The sequence below is a fragment of the Scomber japonicus genome, chromosome 8, assembly GCF_027409825.1.
Source record: "Scomber japonicus isolate fScoJap1 chromosome 8, fScoJap1.pri, whole genome shotgun sequence".
In the NCBI taxonomy this organism is placed as follows: Eukaryota; Metazoa; Chordata; class Actinopteri; order Scombriformes; family Scombridae; genus Scomber; species Scomber japonicus.
In genome coordinates this window covers 19255146-19275954 of record NC_070585.1, presented here as the reverse complement: position 1 = coordinate 19275954, position 20809 = coordinate 19255146, and the positions used below count along the sequence as shown (strand labels likewise).

Genomic DNA, 20809 nt, shown 5'->3' with positions numbered 1-20809 from the left:
AACTGCTCATTTTATGAGTTGGGTTAATGAGGTTGGTCTCCAATGTCAGTTGTGTTGTTGCTAGTGTAGTTGGGGTTCACACTTTATCACCTGTTCTGACCATGCCTCTGACTGTTATCACAAATGAACACTACTACCATACAAGCCTGTTCTTTCTGGAAACTAAAAAACCCTGCAAACTCTTCCTGATATAAAGTTGATGATGACAATGTGAGTCTGACCTGTCGTATGTCCCAGTTGACGTTCCACTGCTTCATGTTGTTGTAGCGCCAGGTCTTCACCACATCACCCACCCCCAGGTCAATGCGGATGAGACGGTTGGGGGCGATGCCCAGAACTTCATCTTTCCTACTGCCCTTGAACCTGTTGGGCAGAAAAAAACTTGCTTCAGTTTTCTCTCTTTTGAGACCTTGCCATGACAAAAGTAAAACTTTAACCTTTCAGAGCTTAAGGATTAAAACGTTTAAATATCTTCCAGAATGTGAAAGGCAAACCATTTTCTGTAGTGGCATTTTCTTTATATACCACCTCTGCATGTCAGTCTGTCCTAAAAAGACTTAAAACTGTAACAAAATTCTATATTTACATCAATTAAGAGCTGCATTACTACTACACTAATCCAGTTAAACTATCCAGTTTTCTTACTTGTGCTGTGGCAAAATACTAGAAAGCTTTAAATGACCTGACTACGATGTATGAGAGGCCAAAGTCAGGCAGAGCCTGCCAGATCTGCAGGAAGCGCATCACTGCGTCTGTCAGGGGGAGCTGCGCCACGTTCTGGTACGCGTCCAGGATACGGGGGGTCAGCTGGAGGGGCAGGCATAAAGAAAAAGGTCAGAGGTAATCCCCAATCAACCAGATGACTGTACTGAGATTCAAAAAAAAGGTTAAAAATACTTTTCATTTCAGGCACAGTTCTGAATGTCATATAGGATCAGTAAATTAGTAATGGGTGTTATTTAATGGTAGCAGCTTCCTGAAGTCAGTCAAAACTCATCTGATGAAAATAAGCAATATCACATCCATTTTTATTTTTTTAATATGTGTGTGTGTCAGTGTGTGTCACTTCTCCTGCAGCTCCTGTACCTGTTTGGGTTTGTATTTCTTATGGTAGCGTGGCGATACCAGACTGTGGGTGTTGATGCTTTCATCTGCAGCAGGTGCGTTGCCATGGGAACCAGTGGTCTTTTGCATAGCTAGGAAGGAGCGGATGCTCTGGATTTCGCTCTGGAAGCTGCTGTCTGCTAGGCTTTTCCCTTTGGAGGCCAGCCGACACGCTGCCATCCACTGAGCATACTGCTGCTCCTGTAGAGACAAAGACACGGAGCAGAGAGAGAGAGAGAGAGAGAGACAGGTGAGATCATCAGACAAAGATTGAGGTGTTGAAAGAGAGGGAGTAGATTGACAGGGGATGTCACAACACACAAAGAGACAGAGGAAGAGAAATCAGTGTGTGTGTTTGGCCTCACATTCTCACAGCGCAGATAGACCTCATTCATGCCCTCAGGTGCTGGTATCAGGAGCCTGATAAGGAACTTCTGTGCCCCCACGTTAATGTCTGGAGCCACTTCACATCCTGTGTGCAGGACAAATAACAAAGCAACATCTCACACTGAAACTTGAATTTTGAGTCACACTGGTGGTCCACCACATTCCAGACTGAAATATCTCAACAACTATCAATTGACTGCTGTGAAATTTTCAGTCTTTGGTGATCCGCTGACTTTTCTTTTAGTGCCAGTATGAAGTTCACATTTTTGAATTTAAATGAAATGTCTCAACATCTATTAGGTTGTTTGCCATGAATTGTGGTACAGACATTTATGGTCCCCTCAGCATTATTGTGTCAAAATATGAATTTGTCCAATATTTTGGTTTAAAATATGACTCTTGTCATAATATTCATGGGTTACATGTGCAAATGAAGAACGGTAGAGAAAGATTACATTTGTATAGGAACAGGTATATAGCATGAACTAATGCCACATATAACAGCATTTATAGCCAAAGTTAGTTCACAGTGCCTGTTCCTGGATGGGCCTTTGATATGATCAATGATGTGAATCAAACTTGAATTACCTGACAGATCATTTTCGGCATTTAAGTAGTCTTCTGTATTATTGTTAATATTCTTTTTTTTTTTTTTTTTTAATGTATGCTTCATTTCCTCTTCAAATCCAGAATCCTGTTTTAACAAGGGCCTTGAAGTGGTTCATAGTACTGCTCTGGGATTATTACTTCTATACTTCTATAACTTCTCACACACTGGAGAGGAAAACACACTTGAGTACAGATTTCTCATGGACTTTTGACTTTATATGGAGCTCTGTGTGTGTGTGTGCGTATGTGTGTGTGCTTGTGTGTGTTAAGGTTTCCTGATAGGCATTACAGTATATTGTTGTGTGTGTGTGTGTGTGTGTGTGTGTGTGTGTGTGTGTGTGTGTGTGTGTGTGTGTCTAAGCAGTGATGTTACACAGATGTGATTAAAAACGTGGATAACTGTGACAAGCACTTAACGATCTTCATACACTAATACACACATACTTAGTGATTGCTGAGTTTATTGTTGTTGATATAGCAGATAAAATAAACTTAAAAGTACAGTAATATATTTGGTACCTTTGAGATTAATCTGTTGGATGGGTTCTCCAATGCTTTCCTCTTTGCTCTTGAAATAAGAGATGGACGTGTCCTGGAACTTGAACCAGTACTGCTTGTATCCTTTCAGTGTCAACCTCTTCGGCCTAAGACACACAGTCACAACATTCTTTTTCAACAACAGTTTGACCAGTTTTTCAAGATTTCATATGTAAAAATTACTGCTATAAGTTTTGGTTTTTCAAGAAATTGCTGCTTTTCTTGATTTTAACATGTAAGTACTTGTGAGTAAATGGAGACAAACATACATTATACTGTACAGTCTGCTTTTACCCTGCTCCCGTCCTCCGTTATGTTTTACTGCTTTACCTGTTTGCAGTAAGTTTTATGTGCAATACTGACCATCCAATAACCTGTGAATGTCTGTAAGTTTTCCAGTTCTATCCTGTTCTTATTTAGCACCTTTCGACTCCATTTACACCTGCCACTAACATGCGTCTCAATAGTAGACAGCAGCGATACATTCACGCCGTTCACACCTGTCTCTATTATACATCTCAAGCTGACCAATCATGATTCAAATTTCATTGCTCCCTGCTTCACTTCTGCCAGAAGGTCAAAGGGTCTTGTATGCAGTTATCACATCAGACAAGCACCAGATTAGTTTTTAGTGCAGATTAAAGACCTAAAGCTTATTAAAATGTTTCAAGAACTAATACACATCTATGAGCTATTCCAACTGTTCAGATTACTCCAACCACATACGTCTGTGCGTTTTTCTTTACATTTGTGCCACGTCCTGCATTGATGACATATTTTCCTCTTATATCCTTGCCAGAGACGCATCAGGACACATTAGCTTTTACGTATGGTTTGAGCAATCGGATCACAGTGTGCCTTGGTGGTGGTTTAAACCACCAAGACAAGAAGCCTGTTAATGCCAGGTGTAAACAGGGTCAATGACAATAATTGTATTGTATTCTATTTAATACCATTCCATTCCCTTTTATTGTATTGTCTTCCATCCCATTCTATTCTATTCCATTCTAGTCTATGAAGTAGCATGCCAGTACTTGAGTTGTTGTATTTAGTTTAAAAGAAAGTAATGCATGTGTACTCGAGTATGTAAGTAGTTGGAAAATGAACCTCACCTGAATAGTTTCAGATAGTCGTTGAGTTCTGGTGCAGTCATGTTTTCCTGGATGAAAAACACAACTTTTTTCATTCATTTTCGTATATGGTATTTCTCTCTTGATCACATGAAGAGCAATAGAACATTTTTGCTTAAATTATTTTCTGTTCTTTCTATAGAAAATCCTTGTTTGCTTGTGTGTTAGTCCTAACAGGGGTATAATCTATAGTAAAAATCTATAAAAGTGAGAAAGTAAATGTGTTATGTTTATTTAAATTAATAATTAAAATTAATTGTGGAGCCTCCAATAGTAAATTAATGGCATCTTAAAGAATGCAAAGGAAGAAGTGGAAGTTTCAACATAAAGGCATAAATAGTGGAATCAATATCTACTACATCCATCAGCATTAGGATGAGACAACTTCATTGTAATCTGGACATAAGTGACCCTCAATATCAGAAAAATGCATTCAGTGTGTCTTACCAGTAACTCTGACGCAGAGCTCTCTCCCTCCATCTTGACCTCCAGGGACTGCAGCGCTGAGTCCAGGTCATCCATGGCTGCATTGTTGGTCAGAATCTGGGGCTCTGACTGAGACACCTTACTGATGTGGTACTACACAAGTTTGTGTGTGAGAGAACAGAGACACCAAATTATTTTAATGTTAAAGGAGAAAAGAGCTTAAATTGTGTTCCTGCTTATATCATCTGGATACTGAGATCATCAGGTTTTTATAAAAAACTTAGACTGGCTTCAAGTCGATTTGTATGGTCACAGTAGGAGACAGATTTGATATGGTCTGCCAATATGTATGTATATATTTTTTTGTTTTATCAGTAACATAATTACAAATAGCAATAAAGCAAAACAAAAAATACAAAACCGTGGCACACAGTTGTTTCATTATTCTGCTCTAAATCATGTTTCCTGGATTTGTTGTCAAAGATAATTTGACTCAGAATCTTTTGACTAGATTTGAAGACTGAAACCCTTTGTTGTCTGGATTAGATTAAAAACGTATAAAATAACCTGTCAAACTAAATAAAAAAGCAATATCTACATTACACATATTCATATCAATGATCATATTTGTATATAAATATGGGTACATTTTAATAAGAGTTTCATGGGAAATGGACACTTGTTTTTTCAACATTTTGTTTTGTTGGTGCACATGTTTCTCCTTCAGCATCAGTCTGATCTACCTGCAGAGCTCCAAAAAGCATCATCTCCTCCTCGGTGCAGTCGATGTCTTCCAGCAGGATGGCCCAGCGAGCCTGCTCATACAGCTGTGTCAGACGCACCACATCGTACTGAAAAAAACCCCCCAAAAATCACACATTCTGAACACAGACTATATGATGGAGAGGAAAGTCAAGTGGGGGATGTAATGTCAAACACATAAAACATACTGTATATAATAACAATATGGATACACACACAGACCTTGGGTTCTATATCATAGAAGGCAAAGTATTTGAAGCGAAGCCAGATTCGGTCGTTTTCCTGGAAGCCCTGTTGCATGAGACAACGGGATGAGTCCAACCACCTGAGAGACAGAGAGAATATTTGAGCTCTTATGTAAATTCTTATGTATTTACAAGGGATGTTTTCCATTTTACTTATTTCTGTTAATACTTGCATTTAAGGTTATTACATATTCATGTGGATAGAATTCAAACTTAATCTTGAGAAAGGCAGAGAAACTGAGACAAAAAAGAAGAGAAGATCTAAAATACTGTTTTCCAGTTCTATCCTGTTCTTATTTAGCACCTTTCGGCTCCATTTACACCTGCCACTAACATGCGTCTCAATAGTAGACAGCAGCGATACATTCATGCCGTTCACACCTGTCTCTATTATACATCTCGAGCTGACCAATCATGACCAAATTTCATTGCTCCCTGCTTCACTTCTGCCAGAAGGTCAAAGGGTCTTGTATGCAGTGGATGTGGATAGAATTCAAACTTCATCTCGAGAAAGGCAGAGAAACTGAGACAAAAAAGAAGAGAGAAGATCTAAAATACTGTTTTCTAAAATACTTCCTTTTTTTTTTTTTTAAAGGAAAACCCAACATAAAGTGTCTTATTAAGCTGTTGGGTCACCATGTGCTGCCAGAACAGCTTAACTGCTCCTTGTTATTGATTCTCTGAACTCTACTGGAGGGATGAACACCATTCATCAAAAGATACTCCCCCATTTAGGGTTTATATATATATGTATATATGTATATGTGAAATATGTTTAATTAGCTTGACAACATATACTGAGGCAGAAGAAACTTGTGTTAAATCAAACAACCTCATTTACCAGGCCTGTGCTTAGGTAAAAGGTGACAACAGGAGCATCTTTTAGCCACTAAGGAAGTTTGCTGCAATTAGGTTCAAACCAGGGTCCCTCTCTTTGTGAGGCAACAGCGATAATCACTGAACCAACATGCCTCCCAGGTAATTGGTCTGCACAAGCACTCATATTCATGAGGAGAAGTCTAATTAGCCAAACGACATGCAGCTGTTCGAGCTGAATAATGACAGCCCTCATTCAGACAATAAATGCTTGAAAAGTATAACTTTGATTTTTTATGACAGCCAGAAAGGCCAAACATGTACATGAACATATAAAGTATATTACAAGTACACAATGTTTAAATCAACCTGTTTGTTAAAAATGGAAAGTGGAGCAAGGCTTTCAGAGGCCGCATAACATGTATTTGAAAAGAAAAAAATGGTGAGACAGTGCAGTTTTCACATTTTTGTTCTTGTCATAAAAATCATCAACTAGCCTAGACGAGCTTTTTCCATAGACTTATGCTTCACTCATGTCATATGGAATTGATGGTTAAGTGACAGATTCTCATGTTTGCAGCTTGCGGGTGTCCACGTCATCAGACGATGTCAAGATGATTGTACATTTACAGAGTTGGTCCAGTGAGGGGTCAAAATACTGTGCATTGACAACATAATATTATACCCCTTAAATGTGTTTAATCACCATGAAAGCCAGACTCATACCAGAAAAAGCATGATACATCCCCTTTAAAGGAGGGGTTAACTATACAGGTATGTGCGTAGACATACCTGCCGTTGATGTGGGCTTTGTCCACAACGCTGGCTGGGCGGTACAGCTTGGCTATGGCCTCAGGGGCGGGGGGAGGCTGGGTGACTGACAGCATCTTGTAGATGGCCTCCATCTCAGATGAGTCAGCAAAATGAGCCGGCATGCCGTTATACAAACTGGGCCGGGATGCTACAACACAAGTGTACAGTAACATTTAACTACAGTTTTTCCAAGACGTAAAAAAATCTCTCACCTCTCAATACAGAAAATACACATTATAATATATGGTTCAATTTCTGTCCATAAAGCAGTTTGAGGAGCTCATGCCAAACACAGGTACTGAAAGTGTTTTGTGAATGAAGTGTGATGACGGTACCCGAGGAGAGGGGCACCTGGGTCAGGTCATAAATCTCCTCAGCAGCGTCTTTATCTTTCTTCTTCTTCTTCTCCTCTATGGGTCGAAGGAGTGAAAGCTCCTCAGGGCGACGGATGCCTGTGGATTTAATAGAGAACAGTTTGTGAAAATCATTAGTTTTCTTACTGAATTACTGAACTGTTGGGCTGAGACACAGATGATATCTACAAATGCTGATCAGTGCCTCTGGTTTTCGACTTGTCAGTTAATTACATGATCATTGCAGTCTACATCAGACTCTGTGGTGCGATGGTAGCATGTCTGACTCCACATCAGAAGGCTGCATGTTCAAATCATGTCAGGGTTAAAATTTGGCATTTCTGACATATACTCAATGTGTTGTTACAACAACAACTTTGTATATATGCTGCTGTGCACTTCTTCTGGTAACAACCTACTGTCTTACTGATACATTCAGTGCACCGTGCTATTACAAACTGTAACAATCTACTTTGAAACTCTTCAACCAAGACATCCTATGCAAAGAACAACAATTCATCACAAAAATGGTTTTTATCCTGGCTTCTGGTTTTCGACTTGTCAGTTAATTACATGATTATTGCAGTGTACATCAGACTCTGTGGCGCAACGGTAGAGCGTCTGACTCCAGATCAGAAGGTTGCGTGTTCAAATCACGTCAGGGTCAAAAATTGGCATTTCTCTGACAGATACTAAATGTGTTGTTACAACAACTTTGTATATATGCTGCTGTGCACTTCTTCTGGTAACAACCTACTGTCTTACTGATACATTCAGTGCACCATGCTCTTACAAACTGTAACAATCTACTTTGAAACTCTTCAACCAAGACATCCTATGCAAAAAACAACAATTCATCACAAAAATGTTTTCTATCCTGGCTTCTGGTTTTCTGACTTGTCAGTTAATTACATGATTATTGCAGTCTACATCAGACTCTGTGGCGCAACGGTAGCGCGTCTGACTCCAGATCAGAAGGTTGCGTGTTCAAATCACGTCAGGGTCAAAATTTAAGCTTTAAAGCATATACTGAGTGAGTTGTTACACTTACAAGCAACTGCAATGTCTGTGGCCTTGTTTGCACCTGGCATTTCCATGCGTCTCATGTGGTCTGATCACAACTTGTCAGCTAATTACATGACTATTGCAGGTTGTGACAGACTCTGTGTTGCAACCATAGACTGTATAAAAGAAATGGACGTAACATCCGTGACGTCACCCATTGGCTTGTGGCCTGCTGTTCGGAAGGCAACAGTTTCGAATCTAGGCAGCGCCATCTTGAAAATTTCAGGTGCATGCCGGGAAAAAAAGAACACGGATTCTACTTATATGGGCATGAGGCGAAGTCATGGGCGGAGCCAATGCCGGAGTTAGTGATTATTGCAGTCTACATCAGACTCTGTGGCGCAACGGTAGCGCGTCTGACTCCAGATCAGAAGGTTGCGTGTTCAAATCACGTCAGGGTCAGAATTTAAGCTTTAAAGCATATACTGAATGAGTTGTTACACTTACAAGCAACTGCATTGTCTGTGGCCTTGTTTGCACTTGGCATTTCCATGCGTCTCATGTGGTCTGATCACAACTTGTCAGCTAATTACATGACTATTGCAGGTTGTAACGGTAGCGCGTCTGACTCCAGATCAGAAGGCTGCATGTTCAAATCATGTCAGGGTTAAAATTTGGTATTTCTGACATATACTCAATGTGTTGTTACAACAACAACTTTGTATATACTGCTGTGCACTTCTTCTGGTAACAACCTACTGTCTTACTGATACATTCAGTGCACCGTGCTATTACAAACTGTAACAATCTACTTTGAAACTCTTCAACCAAGACATCCTATGCAAAGAACAACAATTCATCACAAAAATGGTTTTTATCCTGGCTTCTGGTTTTCGACTTGTCAGTTAATTACATGATTATTGCAGTCTACATCAGACTCTGTGGCGCAACGGTAGCGCGTCTGACTCCAGATCAGAAGGTTGCGTGTTCAAATCACGTCAGGGTCAAAATTTAAGCTTTAAAGCATATACTGAGTGAGTTGCTACACTTACAAGCAACTGCAATGTCTGTGGCCTTGTTTGCACTTGGCATTTCCATGCGTCTCATGTGGTCTGATCACAACTTGTCAGCTAATTACATGACTATTGCAGGTTGTAACGGTAGCGCGTCTGACTCCAGATCAGAAGGCTGCATGTTCAAATCATGTCAGGGTTAAAATTTGGCATTTCTGACATATACTCAATGTGTTGTTACAACAACAACTTTGTATATATGCTGCTGTGCACTTCTTCTGGTAACAACCTACTGTCTTACTGATACATTCAGTGCACCATGCTCTTAAAAACTATAACAATCTACTTTGAAACTCTTCAACCAAGACATCCTATGCAAAGAACAACAATTCATCACAAAAATGTTTTCTATCCTGGCTTCTGGTTTTCTGACTTGTCAGTTAATTACATGATTATTGCAGTCTACATCAGACTCTGTGGCGCAACGGTAGCGAGTCTGACTCCAGATCAGAAGGTTGCGTGTTCAAATCACGTCAGGGTCAATAATTTAAGCTTTAAAGCATATACTGAATGAGTTGTTACACTTACAAGCAACTGCATTGTCTGTGGCCTTGTTTGCACCTGGCATTTCCATGCGTCTCATGTGGTCTGATCACAACTTGTCAGCTAATTACATGACTATTGCAGGTTGTGACGGTCTCTGTGGTGCAACCATAGACTGTATAAAAGAAATGGACCTAACATCCGTGACGTCACCCATTGGCTTGTGGCCTGCTGCTCGGAAGGCAATAGTTTCGAATCTAGGCAGCGCCATCTTGAAAATTTCAGGTGCATGCCGGGAAAAAAAGAACACGGATTCTACTTATATGGGCATGAGGCGAAGTCATGGGCGGAGCCAATGGCGGAGTGGGGAGGTGGTGATTGGTTGCGAGGGCTGGATCTCGAGGACATTGGTCAATCAACCTGTCAATCACGACTTAGCCACGCCCCAATGCACACCCTGCTTTATCATCAAATATAAAATCAGGGAGGCCAAATTTTCACAAATGAAAACCAGACTGCATTGAAGAAGGCTTTAAACTAGCGATTGAGACCATAAACACATTTTGATAACGTTTACTGAGGTTAGAAATCAAGTGAGAAATTGGTGAATTCTCCATTGACTTGTATAGAGACGGAAGTCCTTTTGAACACAAAACGGTCGCCCCCTGCTGGCCTTTTGATAGAATGCAGCTCTAAGTTACTTCCACATTGGCCTCATTTCAGAGGACCGGAACTCCCCGCCTGGGTGCAACGGTAGCGCGTCTGAGTCTATATCAGAAGGTTGCGTGTTCAAATCAAGTCAGGGTCAAAAATTGGCATTTCTCTGACAGATACTAAATGTGTTGTTACAACAACTTTGTATATATGCTGCTGTGCACTTCTTCTGGTAACAACCTACTGTCTTACTGATACATTCAGTGCACCATGCTCTTACAAACTATAACAATCTACTTTGAAACTCTTCAACCAAGACATCCTATGCAAAAAACAACAATTCATCACAAAAATGTTTTTTATCCTGGCTTCTGGTTTTCAACTTGTCATTTAATTACATGATTATTGCAGTCTACATCAGACTCTGTGGCGCAACGGTACCGCGTCTGACTCCAGATCAGAAGGTTGCGTGTTCAAATCACGTCAGGGTCAGAATTTAAGCTTTAAAGCATATACTGAATGAGTTGTTACACTTACAAGCAACTGCAATGTCTGTGGCCTTGTTTGCCTTGTTTGTTTGGTCTGATCACAACTTGTCAGCTAATTACATGACTATTGCAGGTTGTAACGGTAGCGCGTCTGACTCCAGATCAGAAGGCTGCATGTTCAAATCATGTCAGGGTTAAAATTTGGCATTTCTGACATATACTCAATGTGTTGTTACAACAACAACTTTGTATATATGCTGCTGTGCACTTCTTCTGGTAACAACCTACTGTCTTACTGATACATTCAGTGCACCATGCTCTTACAAACTATAACAATCTACTTTGAAACTCTTCAACCAAGACATCCTATGCAAAGAACAACAATTCATCACAAAAATGTTTTCTATCCTGGCTTCTGGTTTTCTGACTTGTCAGTTAATTACATGATTATTGCAGTCTACATCAGACTCTGTGGCGCAACGGTAGCGCGTCTGACTCCAGATCAGAAGGTTGCGTGTTCAAATCACGTCAGGGTCAAAATTTAAGCTTTAAAGCATATACTGAGTGAGTTGTTACACTTACAAGCAACTGCAATGTCTGTGGCCTTGTTTGCACCTGGCATTTCCATGCGTCTCATGTGGTCTGATCACAACTTGTCAGCTAATTACATGACTATTGCAGGTTGTGACAGACTCTGTGTTGCAACCATAGACTGTATAAAAGAAATGGACGTAACATCCGTGACGTCACCCATTGGCTTGTGGCCTGCTGTTCGGAAGGCAACAGTTTCGAATCTAGGCAGCGCCATCTTGAAAATTTCAGGTGCATGCCGGGAAAAAAAGAACACGGATTCTACTTATATGGGCATGAGGCGAAGTCATGGGCGGAGCCAATGCCGGAGTTAGTGATTATTGCAGTCTACATCAGACTCTGTGGCGCAACGGTAGCGCGTCTGACTCCAGATCAGAAGGTTGCGTGTTCAAATCACGTCAGGGTCAGAATTTAAGCTTTAAAGCATATACTGAATGAGTTGTTACACTTACAAGCAACTGCATTGTCTGTGGCCTTGTTTGCACTTGGCATTTCCATGCGTCTCATGTGGTCTGATCACAACTTGTCAGCTAATTACATGACTATTGCAGGTTGTAACGGTAGCGCGTCTGACTCCAGATCAGAAGGCTGCATGTTCAAATCATGTCAGGGTTAAAATTTGGTATTTCTGACATATACTCAATGTGTTGTTACAACAACAACTTTGTATATACTGCTGTGCACTTCTTCTGGTAACAACCTACTGTCTTACTGATACATTCAGTGCACCGTGCTATTACAAACTGTAACAATCTACTTTGAAACTCTTCAACCAAGACATCCTATGCAAAGAACAACAATTCATCACAAAAATGTTTTTTTATCCTGGCTTCTGGTTTTCAACTTGTCAGTTAATTACATGATTATTGCAGTCTACATCAGACTCTGTGGCGCAACGGTAGCGCGTCTGACTCCAGATCAGAAGGTTGCGTGTTCAAATCACGTCAGGGTCAAAATTTAAGCTTTAAAGCATATACTGAATGAGTTGTTACACTTACAAGCAACTGCATTGTCTGTGGCCTTGTTTGCACCTGGCATTTCCATGCGTCTCATGTGGTCTGATCACAACTTGTCAGCTAATTACATGACTATTGCAGGTTGTGACGGTCTCTGTGGTGCAACCATAGACTGTATAAAAGAAATGGACCTAACATCCGTGACGTCACCCATTGGCTTGTGGCCTGCTGCTCGGAAGGCAATAGTTTCGAATCTAGGCAGCGCCATCTTGAAAATTTCAGGTGCATGCCGGGAAAAAAAGAACACGGATTCTACTTATATGGGCATGAGGCGAAGTCATGGGCGGAGCCAATGGCGGAGTGGGGAGGTGGTGATTGGTTGCGAGGGCTGGATCTCGAGGACATTGGTCAATCAACCTGTCAATCACGACTTAGCCACGCCCCAATGCACACCCTGCTTTATCATCAAATATAAAATCAGGGAGGCCAAATTTTCACAAATGAAAACCAGACTGCATTGAAGAAGGCTTTAAACTAGCGATTGAGACCATAAACACATTTTGATAACGTTTACTGAGGTTAGAAATCAAGTGAGAAATTGGTGAATTCTCCATTGACTTGTATAGAGACGGAAGTCCTTTTGAACACAAAACGGTCGCCCCCTGCTGGCCTTTTGATAGAATGCAGCTCTAAGTTACTTCCACATTGGCCTCATTTCAGAGGACCGGAACTCCCCGCCTGGGTGCAACGGTAGCGCGTCTGAGTCTATATCAGAAGGTTGCGTGTTCAAATCAAGTCAGGGTCAAAAATTGGCATTTCTCTGACAGATACTAAATGTGTTGTTACAACAACTTTGTATATATGCTGCTGTGCACTTCTTCTGGTAACAACCTACTGTCTTACTGATACATTCAGTGCACCATGCTCTTACAAACTATAACAATCTACTTTGAAACTCTTCAACCAAGACATCCTATGCAAAAAACAACAATTCATCACAAAAATGTTTTTTATCCTGGCTTCTGGTTTTCAACTTGTCATTTAATTACATGATTATTGCAGTCTACATCAGACTCTGTGGCGCAACGGTAGCGCGTCTGACTCCAGATCAGAAGGTTGCGTGTTCAAATCACGTCAGGGTCAGAATTTAAGCTTTAAAGCATATACTGAGTGAGTTGTTACACTTACAAGCAACTGCAATGTCTGTGGCCTTGTTTGCACTTGGCATTTCCATGCGTCTCATGTGGTCTGATCACAACTTGTCAGCTAATTACATGACTATTGCAGGTTGTAACGGTAGCGCGTCTGACTCCAGATCAGAAGGCTGCATGTTCAAATCATGTCAGGGTTAAAATTTGGCATTTCTGACATATACTCAATGTGTTGTTACAACAACAACTTTGTATATATGCTGCTGTGCGCTTCTTTTGGTAACAACCTACTGTCTTACTGATACATTCAGTGCACCGTGCTATTACAAACTATAACAATCTACTTTGAAACTCTTCAACCAAGACATCCTATGCAAAAAACAACAATTCATCACAAAAATGTTTTCTATCCTGGCTTCTGGTTTTCTGACTTGTCAGTTAATTACATGATTATTGCAGTCTACATCAGACTCTGTGGTGCAACGGTAGCGCGTCTGACTCCAGATCAGAAGGTTGCGTGTTCAAATCACGTCAGGGTCAAAATTTAAGCTTTAAAGCATATACTGAGTGAGTTGTTACACTTACAAGCAACTGCAATGTCTGTGGCCTTGTTTGCACCTGGCATTTCCATGCGTCTCATGTGGTCTGATCACAACTTGTCAGCTAATTACATGACTATTGCAGGTTGTGACAGACTCTGTGTTGCAACCATAGACTGTATAAAAGAAATGGACGTAACATCCGTGACGTCACCCATTGGCTTGTGGCCTGCTGTTCGGAAGGCAACAGTTTCGAATCTAGGCAGCGCCATCTTGAAAATTTCAGGTGCATGCCGGGAAAAAAAGAACACGGATTCTACTTATATGGGCATGAGGCGAAGTCATGGGCGGAGCCAATGGCGGAGTTAGTGATTATTGCAGTCTACATCAGACTCTGTGGCGCAAAGGTAGCGCGTCTGACTCCAGATCAGAAGGTTGCATGTTCAAATCACGTCAGGGTCAGAATTTAAGCTTTAAAGCATATACTGAATGAGTTGTTACACTTACAAGCAACTGCATTGTCTGTGGCCTTGTTTGCACTTGGCATTTCCATGCGTCTCATGTGGTCTGATCACAACTTGTCAGCTAATTACATGACTATTGCAGGTTGTAACGGTAGCGCGTCTGACTCCAGATCAGAAGGCTGCATGTTCAAATCATGTCAGGGTTAAAATTTGGTATTTCTGACATATACTCAATGTGTTGTTACAACAACAACTTTGTATATATGCTGCTGTGCACTTCTTCTGGTAACAACCTACTGTCTTACTGATACATTCAGTGCACCGTGCTCTTACAAACTATAACAATCTACTTTGAAACTCTTCAACCAAGACATCCTATGCAAAGAACAACAATTCATCACAAAAATGGTTTTTATCCTGGCTTCTGGTTTTCGACTTGTCAGTTAATTACATGATTATTGCAGTCTACATCAGACTCTGTGGCGCAACGGTAGCGCGTCTGACTCCAGATCAGAAGGTTGCGTGTTCAAATCACGTCAGGGTCAAAATTTAAGCTTTAAAGCATATACTGAGTGAGTTGTTACACTTACAAGCAACTGCAATGTCTGTGGCCTTGTTTGCACCTGGCATTTCCATGCGTCTCATGTGGTCTGATCACAACTTGTCAGCTAATTACATGACTATTGCAGGTTGTGACAGACTCTGTGTTGCAACCATAGACTGTATAAAAGAAATGGACGTAACATCCGTGACGTCACCCATTGGCTTGTGGCCTGCTGTTCGGAAGGCAACAGTTTCGAATCTAGGCAGCGCCATCTTGAAAATTTCAAGTGCATGCCGGGAAAAAAAGAACACGGATTCTACTTATATGGGCATGAGGCGAAGTCATGGGCGGAGCCAATGCCGGAGTTAGTGATAATTGCAGTCTACATCAGACTCTGTGGCGCAACGGTAGCGCGTCTGACTCCAGATCAGAAGGTTGCGTGTTCAAATCACGTCAGGGTCAGAATTTAAGCTTTAAAGCATATACTGAATGAGTTGTTACACTTACAAGCAACTGCATTGTCTGTGGCCTTGTTTGCACTTGGCATTTCCATGCGTCTCATGTGGTCTGATCACAACTTGTCAGCTAATTACATGACTATTGCAGGTTGTAACGGTAGCGCGTCTGACTCCAGATCAGAAGGCTGCATGTTCAAATCATGTCAGGGTTAAAATTTGGTATTTCTGACATATACTCAATGTGTTGTTACAACAACAACTTTGTATATACTGCTGTGCACTTCTTCTGGTAACAACCTACTGTCTTACTGATACATTCAGTGCACCATGCTATTACAAACTGTAACAATCTACTTTGAAACTCTTCAACCAAGACATCCTATGCAAAGAACAACAATTCATCACAAAAATGTTTTTTATCCTGGCTTCTGGTTTTCAACTTGTCAGTTAATTACATGATTATTGCAGTCTATATCAGACTCTGTGGCGCAACGGTAGCGCGTCTGACTCCAGATCAGAAGGTTGCGTGTTCAAATCACGTCAGGGTCAAAATTTAAGCTTTAAAGCATATACTGAATGAGTTGTTACACTTACAAGCAACTGCATTGTCTGTGGCCTTGTTTGCACCTGGCATTTCCATGCGTCTCATGTGGTCTGATCACAACTTGTCAGCTAATTACATGACTATTGCAGGTTGTGACGGTCTCTGTGGTGCAACCATAGACTGTATAAAAGAAATGGACCTAACATCCGTGACGTCACCCATTGGCTTGTGGCCTGCTGCTCGGAAGGCAATAGTTTCGAATCTAGGCAGCGCCATCTTGAAAATTTCAGGTGCATGCCGGGAAAAAAAGAACACGGATTCTACTTATATGGGCATGAGGCGAAGTCATGGGCGGAGCCAATGGCGGAGTGGGGAGGTGGTGATTGGTTGCGAGGGCTGGATCTCGAGGACATTGGTCAATCAACCTGTCAATCACGACTTAGCCACGCCCCAATGCACACCCTGCTTTATCATCAAATATAAAATCAGGGAGGCCAAATTTTCACAAATGAAAACCAGACTGCATTGAAGAAGGCTTTAAACTAGCGATTGAGACCATAAACACATTTTGATAACGTTTACTGAGGTTAGAAATCAAGTGAGAAATTGGTGAATTCTCCATTGACTTGTATAGAGACGGAAGTCCTTTTGAACACAAAACGGTCACCCCCTGCTGGCCTTTTGATAGAATGCAGCTCTAAGTTACTTCCACGTTGGCCTCATTTCAGAGGACCGGAACTCCCCGCCTGGGTGCAACGGTAGCGCGTCTGAGTCTATATCAGAAGGTTGCGTGTTCAAATCAAGTCAGGGTCAAAAATTGGCATTTCTCTGACAGATACTAAATGTGTTGTTACAACAACTTTGTATATATGCTGCTGTGCACTTCTTCTGGTAACAACCTACTGTCTTACTGATACATTCAGTGCACCATGCTCTTACAAACTGTAACAATCTACTTTGAAACTCTTCAACCAAGACATCCTATGCAAAAAACAACAATTCATCACAAAAATTTTTTTTTTTATCCTGGCTTCTGGTTTTCTGACTTGTCAGTTAATTACATGATTATTGCAGTCTACATCAGACTCTGTGGCGCAACGGTAGCGCGTCTGACTCCAGATCAGAAGGTTGCGTGTTCAAATCACGTCAGGGTCAAAATTTAAGCTTTAAAGCATATACTGAGTGAGTTGTTACACTTACAAGCAACTGCAATGTCTGTGGCCTTGTTTGCACCTGGCATTTCCATGCGTCTCATGTGGTCTGATCACAACTTGTCAGCTAATTACATGACTATTGCAGGTTGTGACAGACTCTGTGTTGCAACCATAGACTGTATAAAAGAAATGGACGTAACATCCGTGACGTCACCCATTGGCTTGTGGCCTGCTGTTCGGAAGGCAACAGTTTCGAATCTAGGCAGCGCCATCTTGAAAATTTCAGGTGCATGCCGGGAAAAAAAGAACACGGATTCTACTTATATGGGCATGAGGCGAAGTCATGGGCGGAGCCAATGCCGGAGTTAGTGATAATTGCAGTCTACATCAGACTCTGTGGCGCAACGGTAGCGCGTCTGACTCCAGATCAGAAGGTTGCGTGTTCAAATCACGTCAGGGTCAGAATTTAAGCTTTAAAGCATATACTGAATGAGTTGTTACACTTACAAGCAACTGCATTGTCTGTGGCCTTGTTTGCACTTGGCATTTCCATGCGTCTCATGTGGTCTGATCACAACTTGTCAGCTAATTACATGACTATTGCAGGTTGTAACGGTAGCGCGTCTGACTCCAGATCAGAAGGCTGCATGTTCAAATCATGTCAGGGTTAAAATTTGGTATTTCTGACATATACTCAATGTGTTGTTACAACAACAACTTTGTATATACTGCTGTGCACTTCTTCTGGTAACAACCTACTGTCTTACTGATACATTCAGTGCACCGTGCTATTACAAACTGTAACAATCTACTTTGAAACTCTTCAACCAAGACATCCTATGCAAAGAACAACAATTCATCACAAAAATGGTTTTTATCCTGGCTTCTGGTTTTCGACTTGTCAGTTAATTACATGATTATTGCAGTCTACATCAGACTCTGTGGCGCAACGGTAGCGCGTCTGACTCCAGATCAGAAGGTTGCGTGTTCAAATCACGTCAGGGTCAAAATTTAAGCTTTAAAGCATATACTGAGTGAGTTGTTACACTTACAAGCAACTGCATTGTCTGTGGCCTTGTTTGCACCTGGCATTTCCATGCGTCTCATGTGGTCTGATCACAACTTGTCAGCTAATTACATGACTATTGCAGGTTGTGACGGTCTCTGTGGTGCAACCATAGACTGTATAAAAGAAATGGACCTAACATCCGTGACGTCACCCATTGGCTTGTGGCCTGCTGCTCGGAAGGCAATAGTTTCGAATCTAGGCAGCGCCATCTTGAAAATTTCAGGTGCATGCCGGGAAAAAAAGAACACGGATTCTACTTATATGGGCATGAGGCGAAGTCATGGGCGGAGCCAATGGCGGAGTGGGGAGGTGGTGATTGGTTGCGAGGGCTGGATCTCGAGGACATTGGTCAATCAACCTGTCAATCACGACTTAGCCACGCCCCAATGCACACCCTGCTTTATCATCAAATATAAAATCAGGGAGGCCAAATTTTCACAAATGAAAACCAGACTGCATTGAAGAAGGCTTTAAACTAGCGATTGAGACCATAAACACATTTTGATAACGTTTACTGAGGTTAGAAATCAAGTGAGAAATTGGTGAATTCTCCATTGACTTGTATAGAGACGGAAGTCCTTTTGAACACAAAACGGTCACCCCCTGCTGGCCTTTTGATAGAATGCAGCTCTAAGTTACTTCCACATTGGCCTCATTTCAGAGGACCGGAACTCCCCGCCTGGGTGCAACTGTAGCGCGTCTGAGTCTATATCAGAAGGTTGCGTGTTCAAATCAAGTCAGGGTCAAAAATTGGCATTTCTCTGACAGATACTAAATGTGTTGTTACAACAACTTTGTATATATGCTGCTGTGCACTTCTTCTGGTAACAACCTACTGTCTTACTGATACATTCAGTGCACCATGCTCTTACAAACTATAACAATCTACTTTGAAACTCTTCAACCAAGACATCCTATGCAAAAAACAACAATTCATCACAAAAATGTTTTTTATCCTGGCTTCTGGTTTTCAACTTGTCATTTAATTACATGATTATTGCAGTCTACATCAGACTCTGTGGCGCAACGGTAGCGCGTCTGACTCCAGATCAGAAGGTTGCGTGTTCAAATCACGTCAGGGTCAGAATTTAAGCGTTAAAGCATATACTGAATGAGTTGTTACACTTACAAGCAACTGCATTGTCTGTGGCCTTGTTTGCACTTGGCATTTCCATGCGTCTCATGTGGTCTGATCACAAATTTGTCAGCTAATTACATGACTATTGCAGGTTGTAACGGTAGCGCGTCTGACTCCAGATCAGAAGGCTGCATGTTCAAATCATGTCAGGGTTCAAATTTGGCATTTCTGACATATACTCAATGTGTTGTTACAACAACAACTTTGTATATACTGCTGTGCACTTCTTCTGGTAACAACCTACTGTCTTACTGATACATTCAGTGCACCGTGCTCTTACAAACTGTAACAATCTACTTTGAAACTCTTCAACCAAGACATCCTATGCAAAAAACAACAATTCATCACAAATTTTTTTTTTTTTATCCTGGCTTCTGGTTTTCTGACTTGTCAGTTAATTACATGATTATTGCAGTCTACATCAGACTCTGTGGCGCAACGGTAGCGCGTCTGACTCCAGATCAGAAGGTTGCGTGTTCAAATCACGTCAGGGTCAAAATTTAAGCTTTAAAGCATATACTGAGTGAGTTGTTACACTTACAAGCAACTGCAATGTCTGTGGCCTTGTTTGCACCTGGCATTTCCATGCGTCTCATGTGGTCTGATCACAACTTGTCAGCTAATTACATGACTATTGCAGGTTGTGACAGACTCTGTGTTGCAACCATAGACTGTATAAAAGAAATGGACGTAACATCCGTGACGTCACCCATTGGCTTGTGGCCTGCTGTTCGGAAGGCAACAGTTTCGAATCTAGGCAGCGCCATCTTGAAAATTTCAGGTGCATGCCGGGAAAAAAAGAACACGGATTCTACTTATATGGGCATGAGGCGAAGTCATGGGCGGAGCCAATGCCGGAGTTAGTGATAATTGCAGTCTACATCAGACTCTGTGGCGCAACGGTAGCGCGTCTGACTCCAGATCAGAAGGTTGCGTGTTCAAATCACGTCAGGGTCAGAATTTAAGCTTTAAAGCATATACTGAGTGAGTTGTTACACTTACAAGCAACTGCAATGTCTGTGGCCTTGTTTGCACTTGGCATTTCCATGCGTCTCATGTGGTCTGATCACAAATTTGTCAGCTAATTACATGACTATTGCAGGTTGTAACGGTAGCGCGTCTGACTCCAGATCAGAAGGCTGCATGTTCAAATCATGTCAGGGTTAAAATTTGGCATTTCTGACATATACTCAATGTGTTGTTACAACAACAACTTTGTATATACTGCTGTGCACTTCTTCTGGTAACAACCTACTGTCTTACTGATACATTCAGTGAACCGTGCTATTACAAACTGTAACAATCTACTTTGAAAC

At 41.4% G+C, this 20809-nt stretch overlaps 1 protein-coding gene and 21 non-coding genes across 22 annotated transcripts in view; 21 read left to right on the top strand and 1 right to left on the bottom strand.

Annotated features, from left to right (window-relative positions):
• fermt3b (FERM domain containing kindlin 3b) overlaps nucleotides 1-20809 on the bottom strand; it is a 38408-nt gene that overhangs the window by 1302 nt on the left and 16297 nt on the right. Inside the window, exons 4-14 of the mRNA XM_053323265.1 lie at nucleotides 7165-7281; nucleotides 6809-6977; nucleotides 5178-5280; nucleotides 4937-5044; nucleotides 4215-4346; nucleotides 3750-3796; nucleotides 2620-2744; nucleotides 1470-1576; nucleotides 1087-1305; nucleotides 683-807; nucleotides 222-363 (exon numbers count right to left, since the gene is read on the bottom strand). Coding sequence (XP_053179240.1) covers nucleotides 222-363; nucleotides 683-807; nucleotides 1087-1305; nucleotides 1470-1576; nucleotides 2620-2744; nucleotides 3750-3796; nucleotides 4215-4346; nucleotides 4937-5044; nucleotides 5178-5280; nucleotides 6809-6977; nucleotides 7165-7281 — 1394 coding nt within the window. The remainder of the gene's footprint in view (nucleotides 1-221; nucleotides 364-682; nucleotides 808-1086; nucleotides 1306-1469; nucleotides 1577-2619; nucleotides 2745-3749; nucleotides 3797-4214; nucleotides 4347-4936; nucleotides 5045-5177; nucleotides 5281-6808; nucleotides 6978-7164; nucleotides 7282-20809) is intronic.
• On the top strand, nucleotides 7778-7849 carry trnaw-cca (transfer RNA tryptophan (anticodon CCA)). Its single transcript has one exon. It is a non-coding gene; the product is annotated as a tRNA-Trp (tRNA).
• trnaw-cca (transfer RNA tryptophan (anticodon CCA)) lies at nucleotides 8117-8188 on the top strand. The gene has a single exon. It is a non-coding gene; the product is annotated as a tRNA-Trp (tRNA).
• On the top strand, nucleotides 8578-8649 carry trnaw-cca (transfer RNA tryptophan (anticodon CCA)). Its single transcript has one exon. It is a non-coding gene; the product is annotated as a tRNA-Trp (tRNA).
• On the top strand, nucleotides 9123-9194 carry trnaw-cca (transfer RNA tryptophan (anticodon CCA)). Its single transcript has one exon. It is a non-coding gene; the product is annotated as a tRNA-Trp (tRNA).
• On the top strand, nucleotides 9671-9742 carry trnaw-cca (transfer RNA tryptophan (anticodon CCA)). Its single transcript has one exon. It is a non-coding gene; the product is annotated as a tRNA-Trp (tRNA).
• On the top strand, nucleotides 10818-10889 carry trnaw-cca (transfer RNA tryptophan (anticodon CCA)). The gene has a single exon. It is a non-coding gene; the product is annotated as a tRNA-Trp (tRNA).
• Nucleotides 11351-11422, top strand: trnaw-cca (transfer RNA tryptophan (anticodon CCA)). Its single transcript has one exon. It is a non-coding gene; the product is annotated as a tRNA-Trp (tRNA).
• On the top strand, nucleotides 11812-11883 carry trnaw-cca (transfer RNA tryptophan (anticodon CCA)). Its single transcript has one exon. It is a non-coding gene; the product is annotated as a tRNA-Trp (tRNA).
• Nucleotides 12358-12429, top strand: trnaw-cca (transfer RNA tryptophan (anticodon CCA)). Its single transcript has one exon. It is a non-coding gene; the product is annotated as a tRNA-Trp (tRNA).
• trnaw-cca (transfer RNA tryptophan (anticodon CCA)) lies at nucleotides 13504-13575 on the top strand. The gene has a single exon. It is a non-coding gene; the product is annotated as a tRNA-Trp (tRNA).
• trnaw-cca (transfer RNA tryptophan (anticodon CCA)) lies at nucleotides 14052-14123 on the top strand. The gene has a single exon. It is a non-coding gene; the product is annotated as a tRNA-Trp (tRNA).
• trnaw-cca (transfer RNA tryptophan (anticodon CCA)) lies at nucleotides 14513-14584 on the top strand. Its single transcript has one exon. It is a non-coding gene; the product is annotated as a tRNA-Trp (tRNA).
• Nucleotides 15060-15131, top strand: trnaw-cca (transfer RNA tryptophan (anticodon CCA)). The gene has a single exon. It is a non-coding gene; the product is annotated as a tRNA-Trp (tRNA).
• On the top strand, nucleotides 15521-15592 carry trnaw-cca (transfer RNA tryptophan (anticodon CCA)). Its single transcript has one exon. It is a non-coding gene; the product is annotated as a tRNA-Trp (tRNA).
• Nucleotides 16066-16137, top strand: trnaw-cca (transfer RNA tryptophan (anticodon CCA)). The gene has a single exon. It is a non-coding gene; the product is annotated as a tRNA-Trp (tRNA).
• trnaw-cca (transfer RNA tryptophan (anticodon CCA)) lies at nucleotides 17216-17287 on the top strand. The gene has a single exon. It is a non-coding gene; the product is annotated as a tRNA-Trp (tRNA).
• Nucleotides 17677-17748, top strand: trnaw-cca (transfer RNA tryptophan (anticodon CCA)). Its single transcript has one exon. It is a non-coding gene; the product is annotated as a tRNA-Trp (tRNA).
• Nucleotides 18222-18293, top strand: trnaw-cca (transfer RNA tryptophan (anticodon CCA)). Its single transcript has one exon. It is a non-coding gene; the product is annotated as a tRNA-Trp (tRNA).
• trnaw-cca (transfer RNA tryptophan (anticodon CCA)) lies at nucleotides 19368-19439 on the top strand. Its single transcript has one exon. It is a non-coding gene; the product is annotated as a tRNA-Trp (tRNA).
• On the top strand, nucleotides 19918-19989 carry trnaw-cca (transfer RNA tryptophan (anticodon CCA)). The gene has a single exon. It is a non-coding gene; the product is annotated as a tRNA-Trp (tRNA).
• Nucleotides 20379-20450, top strand: trnaw-cca (transfer RNA tryptophan (anticodon CCA)). Its single transcript has one exon. It is a non-coding gene; the product is annotated as a tRNA-Trp (tRNA).